This window comes from Garra rufa, chromosome 25, assembly GCF_049309525.1.
Source record: "Garra rufa chromosome 25, GarRuf1.0, whole genome shotgun sequence".
NCBI classification, from domain to species: domain Eukaryota; kingdom Metazoa; phylum Chordata; class Actinopteri; order Cypriniformes; family Cyprinidae; genus Garra; species Garra rufa.
This window is the reverse complement of record NC_133385.1, coordinates 32,283,235-32,300,503: the sequence shown is the minus strand read 5'-3', so window position 1 is coordinate 32,300,503 and position 17,269 is coordinate 32,283,235. Positions and strand designations below refer to the sequence as shown.

The 17,269-nt window shown below is 39.9% G+C and overlaps 1 protein-coding gene across 1 annotated transcript; it reads right to left on the bottom strand.

Moving 5' to 3' along the window:
• Window positions 1-689: 689 nt before the first annotated feature.
• On the bottom strand, window positions 690-13,833 carry LOC141301444 (alpha-2-macroglobulin-like). The gene is made up of 21 exons (XM_073831670.1): window positions 13,780-13,833; window positions 12,417-12,563; window positions 9,346-9,488; window positions 8,544-8,574; window positions 7,171-7,309; window positions 6,988-7,040; window positions 6,857-6,877; window positions 6,586-6,754; window positions 6,406-6,490; window positions 6,181-6,298; window positions 4,423-4,528; window positions 4,232-4,341; window positions 3,768-3,959; window positions 3,433-3,502; window positions 3,184-3,317; window positions 2,939-3,088; window positions 2,406-2,487; window positions 2,171-2,315; window positions 1,786-2,011; window positions 1,543-1,669; window positions 690-1,003 (listed from the first exon to the last, which is right to left on the bottom strand). Exons 1-21 carry the CDS (start codon window positions 13,831-13,833, stop codon window positions 861-863), a joined length of 2,445 nt encoding a protein of 814 aa, XP_073687771.1. The 3' UTR covers window positions 690-860.
• Between the last annotated feature and the right edge of the window lie 3,436 nt (window positions 13,834-17,269).

Genomic DNA, 17,269 nt, shown 5'->3' with positions numbered 1-17,269 from the left:
GTATACTGTACACTTTAGTCTCTCTGAAGTCAGTTGTTTGCTGATGCAATGTGTTGGGATCGTTGACTGAAATTATTTGGTAATCCTTGGAACGCTGTGAAACTGACACCACTTTAGTGGGCAGCAGTAGGAGAATTTTCTCAATTAGCATTCTAACATGATATTACTGAAGTTAACAAGCACTTTAAAAGATGAATTCTTTTTGCTAAGGAGAGATATCAAGCATTTGAGTGGTTTGGAAACCGTTTTTGACTGTGCTACTTTTAAACACTCAAGGGGGAAACAGTATACAGATATTATTGGGTGTTACAACAGCAAACAAAAAGTCTGAAAGCAGCTTTCATGTGTTGGCGATAAAATCTTGTTTAAAACTTAAGTTACTAAACCAGTAGAAGAGTTGAATCGATCCACAGCAACACATCAGTTCTACTTCTACTAAAATATCAAGTGCTTTGGAATGTGATTTTAGATTACAGAGATGAAAACAGACACCGATTGTGCATCTGCAATTGTGCATTTTATCAAAAACACAGTAATTGGGTTAGGAAAGATTTAAAACTTGAAATTAGGATTTAATGTTTGACTAATATGCACTAATATTAGGCATAGGTTATTCTTTTAAGATCCATACATTTGCATATGTAGAGTAATAATACATAGAGATAGTAAATGATGACAGGACACAAATGTTTGTGATAAATTGAATTTTTTTTAATAGCAAATAAAGTGCATAATTCAGAAATGCATTATTTTTTAATAAAGAAACAAAACAATAAGATTTTAATACAAGAAAGTATGGAGGAAGGGGAGATTCATATACCTGTATGTAAAAGCCTCCCCCAACATAAAAAAATCCCAATTTAACCCCTGAGTAAAGGCACCTGCACCAGAACACTTTGCATCACAGTATCAACTCTGCCTTTGTCTGGCAAAGTCACCACTTCATTGCCACACAGTTCTTGGCTCTTAACTGCCTCAGCATGCACTGTAATGCTCACATTTCCTGTTAAACACACAGACCAATGACAGCGAATTAAGGTCACAGAAGAAACAAAGTACCCCTGGTGCCTGCAATAATAAACAAGTCTGTAACATTCAAGGCAGTAAGTGGTAAAAGGAAAGTCCACCCAAAAATAAAATTCTCTTATCATTTACTCACCTCCATATCATTCTAAACCTGTATGTATTTTTTTTTGTTCTGCGAATAAGATATTTTGAAGAAAGTCTGTAACCAAACAGCTTTAGTTCCCATTGACTTCCATTATGTGTTTGATAACCATAACCAACATTCTTCAAAATATCCTTTGTATCGGCAGAATAAAGATGTTCATACAGGTTTGGAATGACATGAGAGTGAGCAAATGATGACAGAATTTTCGTTTTTGGACAAACTATCCCTTTTAGACATTCCTATTGTAAATGAAACACTATGTCCTGGTAAAAAAGTGAAATGAAGTTTTCAGTTTGGGAAAGCAAATTGAAATAAAAAAATTTTTTGTTTGTTTGTTTTTGCTCATATAGAAGTCAAAGTATCTGGCTTACCCAGTTCAGAGGGTGTAACAATCCACTGGAAGGTTTGGCTCTTTCCAGAGCAAACACACTGAGTGTAAGTGCAGCCTTTGCATGACTGAGTTGTGAAGTGCAGTGAGTCTGCCAGCGTGACCTTCACCTTTATTAAAAGACAGATATTTTTTTTTTTATTATTATTATTATTATTTTTTTATAACTACAAACACTTGCAAAACCACTCCAGTACAAACAAGTAAACACATTAAGGGGGCTTACCATGATACATTTGGGAAGGTAGTTGAATACAGTGGCTTTGAGAGTGAACATCTCCTCATAGATAACAGAGTAAGGAAGGGTGAGGCTCACAAAGAAAGGCTTGAAAGCAATGAGTTCAGTCTTGGGGGCCACTTTAAACCCGGTTTGGGATGTGCAGAAAGCCCCTACCGCCCATTTAGTGACAGTGTCCGGAACCATTTTTTCAACTTTCACAGATCCTGATTTTCTGATGAAAGAAGAAAATATTATTTGTGTATATTAAAAAGTTATTAAAAATATTATTAACCACCGCATAACTCAAAATATTTATTTTTAAATATTTTTTCTGCATAATTAAAAAGGACTGTCATGTAAATACACCAATGTCAAAGTGTAAGATACATACCCCACAGGTATAAGATCCCATATCCAGGTTTCTGGAAAGGATTTGCGGATCTCATGAGTAGGTTTTTGTGCTTCTAAATCAGATCCCTGCTTCATTCCAGGCAGGACCACTGGCTTTCTCAATCGGGCAAAATCATACTCAGCAGCTGCTTAAATTGATGGTTTGTACATACAATCAGATTAAAAGGACATTTCCAAATGGAAAAAAAAAAATAAAAAAAAATCAAGTAACTTACATTCCAACTTGGACGTGTTCTGATAAATATCGTAAACATCCGGTGCTTTGACCTCAGTATTAGCAATTTTGATTCTAGCTCCCTAAGTAAAAGGAAGTGTTATATTACTGTGTTCATTGTAATATCAGGAAAATATTAAGCAATAAGGTACGAGAGGCCATGCTGTATCGTGAATAAATTTATTCACGATACAGCACGGCCTCAAGTACCTTATTGCTTTTATGAAACGGTTACCACACAATAAAAATATTAAAATCAAAAATATATATTAATTTATATTTATATTAAGTTGTACGTTTTCATAAAGTAAAATTATTAACTGCCTTCCGCTGTAAAAAGTAGTCCCTAACTGCTGCAGCTGTGTTTACGTTGCTAAGGGTGGTTGCTAAGGGGGTTCAATGATACACAAAACCGTTGAGTGAAGCGGTCATAGCAGTGCCGTATCATGAATACGATACAGCTGCTGACCAATCAGAATTGCGGAATGGAACTAACCGTTTTATAAATCAGAAAAAAATTATGGTGTAACATACAGTGAACACATCCAACTCGGACTCTGGTCTCAACAGCATCACACTCTGATCAATGGCCCGCACAGAGCACAAGGAACCAGGTTTGGCTTTCATTGTAAAATATATCATCTCTCCAGGCTCCACTTTGGAAAACGAGAACTCTAAGGACACCTGTGAAAGCACAGGCATGCTCTCATCACACATTAATGAAAAAATATATATATACATAAAAGCTTCATATTGAGTTCTGAAATTAGATTACTGACCCTTGGCAAAACATTTTGAATGGGAATTACAATGTGTGATACATCTTGTCTAGAGGGAGGAATTGTGTAAACCACCACGTAAGCGAAAGGAACCAAAAGGTGCAGATTATTCACTATGAAGTTCCCTGTGATTACTTTTAAGAAAGTGAGAGAGCAAAACAAAAAAGACACATGCTGAAGCACAATGTACACAGACCATAAAAATATATTTAGACAATAAGTGATTGCTAATGTAAAAGAGCTGTGTACCTGCGCCATTTCTGGTGTTTACATTCACAGACCGATGACCATATTGACACAAACTGCTTTGGGAAAAGACCTGCATTGCAGGAAGATAATTACTGTATGTCAATTTATGTAATACTAGAGTTCTACAGCTTTACTAGCACTGAATTTTTTTCATAATCTCTTTGTGTAATAGCTACAAGATAGCGCTTCAAGAAAAAACCTTTCAGGAAAATTCTGTTTTCTCCACCAAAAAAAAGTTAGCAAAGCACAGATATTAAAATTCTTGGACAAAAAAAGTTAGAGCTTGTTGAGCAATAAAAAAATGACCAATCAATTGATGGAAAAATAAAACATACCAAGTAACCGAAAATTAATTCTGTCTGGCCTAGATTCAGAGCACTGGCATCAATGGTGTATCTGACCGTCACTGTTATTTCATCCCGAGAGCTGGGATTCTCTGGAGCATACGTCAATTGCAGGAAACTGTTGACTCTCTTATATACATGAGCCTCAGAATCTGGCTGTTTTTTACCTCCCTTATGATTGGCCTTAAAAAGATTCCAAATTATCTTATCAGTACAGCCAAATTACATACATTGATATCATGTTATAATACAAAAGTCATAGATATCATGTTATAATACAAAAGTCATAGATATCATGTTATAATACAAAAGTTATAATACTGACAAGTCAGACAAAAACAGTTATGGTACAGTTAGTAACTTTTTATAAAAATGGTTTTAAAAACATATGGTCTGTAGAGTTTTGAAACATTAACTAAATAATTAGAAGCAAATGACCTCAAGCTAGCTGTTACCTTTCCCTCAAAGTTCATGCCAGGTCTGTATGTCTCCAGTGTGTCCTCAAAGAGAACACGGATATAATCACGAATAAACACAGCTGAGGTAGAACCCTGCATAGTTATCCCTAGAAGAACAAAAGACCATGCTTCATTACTCTATTTTGGAGAATAAAAATGGACAACAGCCGTTTGTTTTACATTCTCACCTGTTCCAGACTCTTCCACATTACAATTCACTTGGAAAGATTCTCCTGTAGACAAGCTAAATTTCGACACATTTATCACTTGAGACCAACAGCCAGTCTTGTCAGTCTGAATGAATAAAAATAAAATGAAAACGGTAATTTAGTCTCCCAAAAAAAGTTGCAGTATGAACCCTATATAAATCTAAAAACTCTATCTATCTATCTATCTATCTATCTATCTATCTATCTATCTATCTATCTATCTATCTATCTATCTATCTATCTATCTATCTATCTATCTATCTATCTATCTATCTATCTAATCTATATATATATATATATATATATCGATCAGGCATAACATTATGACCTTCCTAGTATTGTGTTGGTCCTCCTTTTGCTGCGGAAACAGCCCTGACCCGTTGAAGCATAGATTCTGCTAGACCCCTAAAGGTGTGCTGTGGTATCTGGCACCAAGATGTTAGCAGAAGGACCTTTAAGTCCTGTGAGTTGCGAGAATGGGCCTCCATGAATCGGACTTGTTTGTTCAGCACATCCCACAGATGCTATATTGGATTGAGATCTGGTGAATTTGGAGGCCGAGTCAACACCTCGTTGTAGTGCTCCGTAAATTTTTGCTATGTGGCAGGATACTTTATCCTGCTGAAAGAGGCCACAGCCACCAGGGAATACCGAAAAGAAAATGTGATTCATCAGACCAAGCCACTTTCTTTCATTGCTCTGTGACCAGTTCTGATGTTCACATGCCCACTGTTGGCACTTTCGGCACTGGACAGGAGTCAGCATGGGCACACTGACTGATCTGTGGCTATGCAGCCCTATATGCAACAAACTGCGATGCATTGTGTATTCTGATACCTTTCCTTCAGAACCAGCATTAACTTCTTAAACAATTTGAGCTACAGTAGCTGTGGATTGGACCACACAGGCCAGCCTTTGCTCTCCAAATGCATTAATGAGCTTTGGCCGCCCATGACCCTGTCGCTGGTTTATCACTGTTCCTTCCTTGGACCACTTTTGATAGTTACTGACCACTGAAGACTGGGAACAACCCACAAGAGCTGCAGTTATGGAGAGAGCTCTGACCCAGTCATCTAGCCATTACAATTTGACTCTTGTCAAACCAGTGTTAATTTTGTTGACAAATAATAAAAAAAAATTATATATATATTTTTTAACACTGTGTCGAACATGCTCAAATCTTCAAGCTTGCCCATTTTCCTGCTTCTACTACATCAACTTTGAGGACAACATGTTCACTTGCCGCCTAGTATATCCCACTAACAGGTGCCATGATGAAGAGATAACCAGTGTTACTCACTTTACCTGTCAGTGGTCATAATGTTATGCCTGATCGGTGTGTGTGTGTGTGTGTGTGTGTGTGTGTACATATATATATATATATATTGCAAAAATGTTATAGTCAGATCCTTTACTTAAGTATGTTAGTCAACACATAAAAATAAATGTACTTTTTTCCACAACTATTAAAGATAATTTAAACACAATTTAAAATGCATGTTAAATGACAAAATTGCCATTTACAAGTAGTTTAAAAATGTACTTGTAAGATTTGAAGTACACTAGAAGTGCATATTCAGATATCAGAAAAGCTGTTTACTCAGAAATTGCACAGAAAGAATCTGTGACATTTTTGGAATTGGGACCTTATGATGTATAAGCAGATAAATGGTAATTAGTACAGTGTTTTTAGGATTACAGGGCCAAAAGGTAAAAGTTTTGTTTGTGCAGACGCACCTTTGTTGAATAGTCCTTGCATGCATCAAGCTTGTTAGGTAAACCAGATTTGTAATCATAGCTCTGCACACATACTTTAGCATTCACATATCCCAGCACAGGCTTGCCATAAGTGTATCTAAAGACAGTGAAAAAGTATTTTACCAGGCTGAAAATATGACTGAAAAACAGGTATGCACCTCATTTATCTGTAAAGAAACTGACATATTTGTAATAAATTCTTACATTCCACAAACTCTCAGAGTGACCTCTTTGTCCTTGCCAGATATAATGGGTGGAAAATCGATGTTCACTTCAAATTTGGGCAGAACTAAGAGATACAAGTGGAAAAAAATATTTAAAAAAATTGTGCACATTAAAAGCTGATCAGTATTGAACTGACAGATGTTATATCATGGTTCTGACCATATTCTTTAATTTCAAAGCGTTGTGATATTTGTTGTTTTTTATCATCCCAAGCAGTGATCGTGTAGTAACCCTGAGCAGCTTCTGGAGACATGGAGTGGGACAGATCCAAGATGCCAGTCCTTGTGGTCTGATTTAACCACTGACCAATGCGATTTGAATAAGGGTCCTAAACAACAGGCACATAATGAAAAAGCCTACAGTGGTATCACCCTGCACTAAGGTAAAGTAACAAACAATGAACAGGTCATGACTGCTTAAAGGTTTTTACCTGGAGTTCGACAGTTCGAAACTGCAAGAGAAAGACAGAAGAAAGTAATTTCAGTTGAGTCAAAAGAACAAGAATATGTATCACTTCAACTAAGAATAAAATAAAAAAAAATTCAAATGAAATAAACTTACCACACGATTGTGAGGGAATAAATTGGAATCCAGAGACACAATGCGAAATTTAACTGGGGAAGAAAAAAAAATTGAGACAGAATATTAGCACATACAGTATGTAAAACAGTCTCACAGGCTCATATTAATAAAAACAAATAATACTGACAAGTATTTTTGCAGTAATTTACGGAGATGTATTACGTGTTTGTCCAGGCTTGTAGATAGGTTTGTCTGATTGGATGAAAATATTTTTGGAGGGGTTTATGGGGATCTTAGTGATGTTGGTCCCTCGAGTTACAAAATTCAAAGGTTTCACAGTGTTAGTAGTGTGTACAGGGACCTGGAAGATACAAATCAAGAAAGCAAATAACTCCACTTACAGACTTTAGACTATAGGTTTAAATTTTTTTTTAGGGTTTTACTTCCAAATTAACTATATTTTATATCTCATTATGGATAGGATCTGTAACCTTAATGTAAAAGTAAAAGTGTTGTGCAGACATGATGTAGGAAAGGGCCATGACCTCCATAGCATACTGTAAGTACAGCCCATTTACTCTCTGTTCTGTTACGCTGTACTAAGCATACAAACCTTGAAATGTGTGTCATGAAATGCCATGAAACCCTATCACATTTTTTAAGATCTTAACATATATGTACAATTTGCACATCATTGAAAACTATAATAGCACTCATTATTCATATTATTAAGGGAAAAGTATCAACAAAGTATCTTTACTGAGAAAAACTAAAGTTCACACTTTATATTAGGTGACCTTAATTATGTACTCTCATGCTTGGTGGTTCGAAAAAGGCATAATTTTTTCACATAATTTACATTATTACAATGGCTTTCTCCCCAGCCTGGCACAAACAGCTCGATTAGTTCCAGGTTCCACCTTCCAAAAAAACCAAATGTGTTGTGATTGGTTAGCAGTCCCACTGCATTGCAATTGGCAAACAGCTTAGATGGCGGTACTGAACGCAAACTAGATTAAAGTGATTCTTACATTTTAAACATAGATATTTTTCTTACAAAAACACATCTGATCAATAAAGGAGGCTTTTACTGCTTATTTATTTCAAATTTATATATAAATTGCATACATATTTGGTTTGTTCATGATAGTTGTTAGTCTCCAGTGATAAGATTTCTTGAGAGTTCATTATCATTATTATAATATATTTTTAAATATATCAAGGTGGCCCATATCTTCGCTGTTGTTTGTTTTTTCTTTCTTTCTCTGCTCATATTTTAATATTCATTTGTCTGTATAGTGTGTTGTAGGTCTGTGTTTTATTGGTTGTTTTCTACCCTCATCCCACCCTCTTCACTTGCACTTTTCCACAGCTTTACATGCCGATTTCTTGAGTCTTTTTCAAATCTGAGGTGTGAACAACCAGTGCTAAGGGAGTTTAATGACACTTTAAAAGAGACACATTTGTAACAATCCTTTTCAGTGGAGCCCTGTTGTAGAATGGTCAGGTCAGGTCAGGTCCTCAAAGTTACCATTACAGACAATAGCTCTTTGGGCTCATGGGTCTGTGCACAGAGCCTCTGTGTTGCCACTCACCGGTTTAGAATAGCCTTTAAACGGGAAAATGCTGTAAGAAGACAAAACACAAAGAAATCCATAACATAAATGCATAAACCATACAATGAAAGTAAAATTTTGTTTTACTACAAGTTTAGTGTTGGGTTTTGGGTTCATGCACAGTTGTGGAAGTGACACGGAAATCCCTTAATTTTGTCTGGAATGTACACTGGGTGTCAGTGGTTGGTGCAGTACAAATGTGCCACTATTATAATTTTATATTTAATATGAAATAGTAAAACAAAACAAAAAAAGGTAATTTATTATATCTTAAAATGTAATTTATCCCTGTGGTGGCAAAGCTGAATTTTAAAATTTCTGCAATTTTGAGTGCCACATGATTCAAATTATTATAATAGGTGCTACTAAATTATTATTGGTGCTCAATTATTAAAAATAGTTATTATTATTGACATTTAATATTATTCAGAATATTCTAAAACAAAACAAAACAAACAAACAAACAAAAAAAAAATTAGGATTCTTAGATAAGCACAAAAGAACAGCATTTATTGGAAACAGAAATCTTCTGTAGCATAATAAATGGCACTTCTTTGTGACATACACTTTTAATAAACTTAATGTGTCCTTACTGAATAGAAGTATTAATTGCTCAAAAATGAATCCTAAAAAAGTCTCTTTTTCATTTACAACAAAAATATTAAGCAGTACTGTTTTTTCAGCAATGATAATAATAAATGTTTATTGAGTGGATAATTCTGGCTATTTACTGTAAGTGGCCTTTTCACCGCTGGCATCTATTGTTTTCTCCCCCACTGACCTCTTCGGGCCTGTAGCTGAGCATTGAGGGCGAAGCCTGCACCTGCTGCCGCTACCACCCAGCCAGCCAAACCTGAGCCTCGACAGCATTCCCAATTGACCAGATGCTACTCCCACCTGAAGCGCCAGGGACCCTGGACCAAGCTAGCGTTGGACCCGGTGCCACAGTCTTTATTCTGATCTGCGGGACAGGAAGAGGAGCCAGACCACCCCCAACCTTTGGTCCCTGTCACTGTAAACTGCACTGCATCTAGCATTAGCATCGGTCAAGCGAATAGGAGATCTGTAGGCGCTCTCTGTGAGCACAACCTGCCTGGAGTACGGGCCCAATGACTTCAAAGTTGTCCTGAAACCATAGCATGGTTATACACCTAAGGTGCTCTAAACTCCATTCAGAGCACAGGTCATTACACTCTCTGAACTTCCTCCCTCAGAAGAAGAGCAGGAGTTATGCTTGATCTGCCCCTGCAGGGTACTGAGAATTTAAATTTAGCGTTCCGCCCCGTTTAGGCAGTCGGAACAACTCTTTGTAACCGCACCAATGGGCACTCGGGCATGATGCAGAGACTTTTTAGGTGGATAGTTACACTAGCTCACATTTCTTTGGGCCTGCAATGCCCCATTGGAGTATGAGCCCCCTCCACCAGAGGTGTCGCATGGTGTAGCGGTGTGTTCATGACAGGAATTTGTGTGGTGGCTGGCTGGGCCTCGCCGATCACATTTGCTAAGTTTTATAACCTGGACATCCCTGCCTTGCAGGCCAGGGTCCTTTATAGGGATGTAATGGTATTGTAAATACCGTCGTACCACAATAGCAAATTTTTTCGATACCGTGGTCCCATGACTCGATAAAATGATAGGTCTTCTGAGAAAAGTTTGCTCAGGCGAATGGAGCGAACGGGAGGTAGCGGGAACTACAATTCCCATCAGCCCAGGCGTGGCCATCATCCTTTGCGGTCTGTTTATCTTATTTATCTTATTTACATGAAGGCATGTAATTTCTGTCTCTACGTGGTCGCGCGTTTACAATATCTCTTCCGCGAAAACACGGACGGGATCGCGGACTCCATTCATAAAAACGTAATTTACTATAGCGCTGATTTTTGGATTCATAAATCAAAAGTTGGTCTGTCACTTAATTCAAATCGCAATATGGACTAGTGTCTGTGAAAACTGAAATGCAAAAAGACCGTTTTAATATGAATCATGCATGTTCCGTTTGCCTCTGCATGTATGAATGGGGAGACGCGTTTTTTTTTTTTACTACACGCATCCTGAAGCACGTGTGACGCTCCCTCTAATTTTTGGCATTTGCATCTCACATGAACAGATTAAAGGTTGTATCAGCGATTTCTAGCCTGAAACATAAAGTGTCAAATTCAGCTGACCTTTCTTCACGATCCGCTCGCTGCCTGCCCCATAAATTGTCTGTGAAAAAAACGCGTCTCTCTGGTCAGCCTAGGGTCCGAGATATGCCAAAAAAAAACAATCGGCACTACCAACCTTTCTACACATAAACAAACAGTGTTCCAACCAATCAGCGTCAGGGGTTTGGTGTTGTGGACTTTCGCTCCGCCTCCCTCACATCCCAGCACCAGTAGGAAAGTCCACAACACCAAACCCCTGACGCTGATTGGTTGGAACACTGTTTGTTTATGTGTGGAAAGGTTGGTAGTGCCGATTGTTTTTTTTGGCATATCTCGGACCCTAGGCTGACCAGAGAGACGCGTTTTTTTCACAGACAATTTATGGGGCAGGCAGCGAGCGGATCGTGAAGAAAGGTCAGCTGAAATTGACACTTTATGTTTTAGGCTAGAAATCGCTGATACAACCTTTAACTCAATCTCCAAAGCTGCTGTGAGTGTCACTTTTACCGTTTCATTTGAGAAAACTATAGCATCATATCATACAAACAGAAATTTCACAGCAATCTGTCAAAATAAAAGTGTAACAGAACAATATTAGTCTTGTATTACTTTTGTACAGTATAATGTAGGTGTTTATATATTCCTATTTAAATAATTTACATAAAACAATGTATAAAATAAAAAATAAATATAACAACTACAAATATTACGGGAACGAGTACTGCTTGCTATTAGAATTAGAATTAGAAATGTTTTATTGTCAAGGAGGCAGCTATGGTCTAATGGTTAGAGAGTTGAACTTGTAACCCAAAGGTTGCAGGTTTGAGTCTCAGGTCCGGTAGGGATTGTAGGTGGGGGGAGCACTCTCTTCACCCTCAATACCACGACTGAGGTGAGTCCCTTGAGCAAGGCACTGTACCCCCAACTGCTCCCCGGGCGCCACAACAATGGCTGCCCACTGCTCCGGGTGAGTTTTCACAGTGTGTGTGTGTGTGTGTTCACTACTGTGTGTGTGTGTGCGCGTGCACTTGGATGGGTTAAATGCAGAGCACATATTCCTAGTATGGGTCACCATACTTGGCCTCACTTCACCTCCTTTCCTTTCCTTCCTTTCCTTGTCACTGTACAAAGAAATTGCAGAACTTCTGCATAAGGTGCATGGTACATAAAACAGACGCAAAAACTAAAAAGAAAAAATGCTTGTATATAAAAATAAATAGGTAGAAATAAAAAGGTAATATCTTATTAAATTAATTATTGCACTAATATGAGGTAGACTTCTGGTTCTGAGATTAGTATTTTGCAGTACATATAAAACATTTAACATGGGGATATAAAAAAAAACATGGCACTAAAATATAATACACATATAATCCACAAATACTCAAATTGCACTGAGTATGATAGAAAAGGGAATCAGTGCATGTATGTGTTTAGTGTGATTATAGCCGTAGGGAAAACAACTGTGCTTAAATCTATATGTCCGTGATTTAATGCATCTGTAGCACCTGCCAGATTGCAACAGGTTGCACAGGTGGAAGCCAGGGTGAGAGTGGTCATATTCAATGTTCTAAGCTCTGGAGTTGTTCCCGGGAGTTGAATAGGTCCTTCAGAGAGGAAAGGGGACAGCCGATAATCCTCTGTGCGTTGTTAATGATCCACTGTATTCCCTTCCTCTCTGCCTCAGTACAGCTGGCATACATACTGTGCAACTGTATGTCAGCAGACTCTCAACTGCAGAGTGATAGAATGTCTCCAGCAGCTTCTCCTTTATGTTGTTCTTCTTTAAAACTCTCAGGAATTGAAGGCGCTGCTGTGCCTTCTTGATGACTACTGTGGTGTTTAACCATGACTGACCATGGGAGATTTGGTGAGATGATGGTACAGAGGAATTTAAATGTCTGATCCCTCTCTACACAGTCTCCATTGATGTAAAGAGGAAAGGGGTCTGCCTTGTGCCTTCTAAAGTCAAGAATGATTTTGTTTGTCAGAGTGGTGTTCAGCCAACAACCTGACACTAAACACCATCAAAACAATCTCAGGATCTCATCTCTATAGGCAGCCTCATCCCCCGTTAAGATTAAACCCACCACTGTGGCATCATCAGTGAATTTGATGATGATGTTCTAGTGATGGGCAGGGCGGCAGTCATATGTGTAGAGAATTGGGTTGAGTTCACACCCCTGGGGGGAGCCAGTGCTGAGTGTGCAGGTGGAGGAGAGATGAGGACCGAGTTTAACCGTCTAAGGGCGGTCAGTCAGGAAGTTTCTGATCCAAGTGCAAGTGAGTGAAGAGAAGCCGAAATATGTGAGTTTGCTGAAGTGGATGACCAATCATTGTGAACATACAGGTGCTGTTCATATAATTAGAATATCTTCAAAAAGTTGATTTATTTATCTAATTCCATTCAAGAAGTGAAACTTGTATAATGTGTACATTCATTCCACACAGACTGATATATTTCAACTGTTTATTTCTTTTAATTTTGATGATTATAACTGACAACTAATGAAAACCCCAAATTCAGTATCTCAGAAAACTAAAATATTACTTAAGACCAATACAAAGAAAGGATTTTTAGAAATCTTGGCCAACTGAAAAGTATGAACCTGAAAAGTATGAGCATGTACAGCACTCAATACTTAGTTGGGGCTCCTTTTGCCTGAATTACTACAGCAATACGGCATGGCATGGAGTCGATCAGTATGTGGCACTGCTCAGGTGTTATGAGAACCCAGGTTGCTCTGATAGTGGCCTTCAGTTCCCTTCCGAGGGAACTCTCACCGCGTCCCCTAGGGGTCGCTATCGGGGAACGCCGCAGAATGACTTGTGTCTGAAGAATGCATATGAAAAAACTACATGAAATGGCCGGTGACAGCATGTGACGTCACCGCGGCGACTGCCGCTGCTGCTGCGTCACTACCGGGCGTCACTGTATAAGTGATGTTTTCTGAACAAATTTAGGGAGGAGCTCGCTCAGATAATTAACACGGCTGGTTCACCATCAGCAATCATTCTCCTTATCCAATCAACCCAGGAAATCCCTATAAATATCACAACATTCCTACCTTCACTATCTCTCGTTTCATTAACACTTTGGCACATCCAACCACCGAGAACATGTCCGAGATCACCTTTTATCCAGAGGATAACGCTTTTGAAGCGGCACGAGATCCCGTAGCAACCCTAGCCGCAACTCAAGCCACCACCGCCCCGCAGGATCCTACAACCGAGCCCGCGGCTGCACCACGGGGCCGCAGGCCTTCTCGCCACGCCATCACCGGCACCTTCCCCGGCGTCTTCCGACGCCTCAGCCTTCTCATCCGCTCCAGCAACAGCGAAATGGACCGTGGCAGGTCTGCGGGAAGCACTCGCCAGCCCCAGCGCAAACATCCCGCGCCGATCTACCAAAGCGAACGCCAGCCCGCCGCTCACGGCTTCGATCACAACCCAGCAGCTTCTTCAAGCCGCCGCGGTAGCGTGAGTTTACCGCCGCAGTCTGCAAAAGTCCCATTCACAGCCCATGCCTCAGCACACTCCCCTTTCCTTCCCATGGCCGGCAGCGCCGCCATCCAAAACCAACGCGAACAAACATCCCTCCACTTATTGCGCAAGCCCCAGCGCCCGCCATTCCTCCCCCCCCCCCTTTCGTCCATTACAGGGATAAGCCTTTTTCACAAAAAACGGAAATTACGTCAGCGCAGGGTAAAGTCAGTTCCGCTACAGGTCTGCGCCTATTATATTAATATGCTCTTGTCTCAAATAATGCTTCTTACCTTTTCTGTTTTGTCTGCTTTCCAAGTTGTTGTTATAATTTCAACAAAGAAACAACAATTTACTTGTTTGTAATTTATATGGGCACTCAGACCGCTACTTATCAATATAATAAGCTCAACATAGCGCCAGCTCCAGTTTCTGTTTTCTATCTCCGGTATATTTAAGCGTATTTTCTCAAATTACTCAGTAATTTCCCTCGAATCACTACATGATGGTAAATTATGACAGCATTTGACAGCATTTATATCCAAATGCACATTTCCCCAAGAATAAATTAAATGATTCTGAGTCCGGATGATGCATAAACTCAATACAACAACGTAATCCAGATCCAAAAGGAATAAAGCCATTAATCGGAGTCATCTCTTGTTTAGTGAAGAGTCATAATGCACAGCCAGCACCAAATAGACAAAATGGCAAAACTCAAAACTGTGCTGTATTATAAGTGCTAACAGACATAATTAAATAAAGTATTTGTGATGACCAGAAGTTGACACAAAGTTTTTGAAGAAATGTTTGCTATTTTTTAGAGCAAACACCGGTATATATCGTAGTATCATAGTATCTATTTTGTAAAAATAGACTTTAATTCCCGAACGCTTGTTAAATACGGCCGCTGCTGTCACCGAAAAAACTCTTACCCTGTGAGCGCCAGTCCGGAAGTCAGAAACACGGAAGTGTGAAAAAGGCTAATTACGTCTAGCGTGATTTCAAATTATTTTTACCGACTCGGATCTTTGTGGCTCGTTCAGCAATGAACGAATCCTTTTTCGAGTCATTTCATTCATTCGTTGATTTTACAAAAACTAAAGTCACTGTGCTTGGCTGGCCAAAGTCGACATTGCCTCTACCCCAAAGTCATGCCCATCCACCAAGATTTTTGTCACCTATTCAGTGTCTGCTGGCAGAATAATATTACTTCACTGCCTCACTTCGGCTGCAGAAGCAGCCCTTAATTTTTCAACATGTTATCAGAGGCAATTTGCTGGATCCTTTCCAACAATCATGACATACAGTTTCCGGTTCATATCCTAAACGACTTTCTGATCATCTTGCCCCCCGACTCCTCCCCAGCCGCACACTTTTGACTACCCAAAAGCCTTCAGCAGACCCAAAGATAGAATCGATAGAACGATTCTGGGGACTTCCTCACTCTTAACTAATCCAACCGTTCCAAGCGCAAGCTTTTAGGCCATTTAAATTTCACAATGCACATCATCCCTCAAGGCTGCCCCCCTTCATCTTCCATCTACCCTTTCTCACATCCTCCGCCCACGCCCTAGAGAACCAAATATCCCTAACCGACCCATGCCGCAACTAACTCAGTCTGTGGATATCCTTCCTTAAACAATGGAACTTATATAAAATCCTTATATAAAAACCTGATTTCTTCCCCAACTGTTATCCAACGCTTACAGATGTCACCCCCTCCATCGGTTTCGGAGGTGTTTTCCAAGACCGCTGGTTCGCATCCACATAACCGCCCCCCCCCCCCCCCCCACCCAGATTTCCGCATCAGCTATCATCCTCAGCGCTATTTTGAGCTATACCCTACAGTCATTGCAGCTTCCCTACAGGGTAAAGAATGGCCCGTCACTAGCATCCTTGTCTATTGCGACAACGAAGCTACCGTGCACCGCGTCAACAAAGGCCCGCTCCCATTCCCCCACTCTAATGCCTTTTGGATTTCGGCTTGCGACCATTCATTATGACCGCAAAAACACATTCCTGGGTCTAGAAATCAATAGTTAACTCTCTTCTGCTTTTTTTCCTTCCAGAAATTCAAATCCTTGGCGTCGGAGGCGGACCCACTCCTGACCCCAGTACCTCCCTATTCAGAGCTGATATTCCCATAAACCACCCCCTGAGACCCCTCCCCGAAGCTTCCCTCAATTCCATTCTCCAAGCCGTTTCCCCCAGAACCCTCCAGTCCTACCTAACAGCGTGGAGATGTTTCAAAACATTTCACGCGGCTTACAAGCTATCGTTTCCCCGACTTCTCCTTGCTAGCTATCACCTCCTTCATCTCCTATCTTAACGCCATCAAAAACCTCCAAGTCAGCTCCATTAAAGGATACCTTAGCGGCATTCAATTCTCCCATAAACTTCTATACGGCTCACCTTCCACCCAAAATTCCAATCCCCAGACAGCCCTACTTATTAAAGGTATACAAAACCCCCAACCCCACCCACCCAGACACCCGCCAACCTATAACACTGAAAATACTATCAAAGTGCATTTCCACCCTCCGAAAGGGTTATCAATCCATCCACATCGCCCGCACGCTAGACGCCATGTTATCCTGCCTTTTTCGGCTTCCTCAGATGCTCTGAGCTCGCCATCACATCTAGCTTCAACCCAGCCATCCACCCAACCATTTCCGACCTAGCAGTACTAGGCAGTGAAGCTATTTCCTATTTCATTAAACAAAGCGAAACAGACCAATCCAAGAGAGGCCACTTCATTTACATCTTCAAACCTCCAGTCGCCCATCCAACCTTTCCAAACCCTCCTAGCTTTTCTCCAGATCATGAAATCTAAATCAAAAAACCCATCTGACCCCCTCTTTACAGACGACTCCAATCGTCCTGTCACCCGTTTCTGGTTTCAGAAACACCTTAGCAGCAGCCCAAAAAGGCCTCTCCCAGCAGCAAATCCAAACACTCGGTCGCTGGTCATCAGAAGCTTTCAAGAGCTACATCCGATCAGACCGCTCCCACATCAAAGAAACCCACCAAACATTATTAAGCTAAAACAATCATCCCAGTCCATTCCCTACC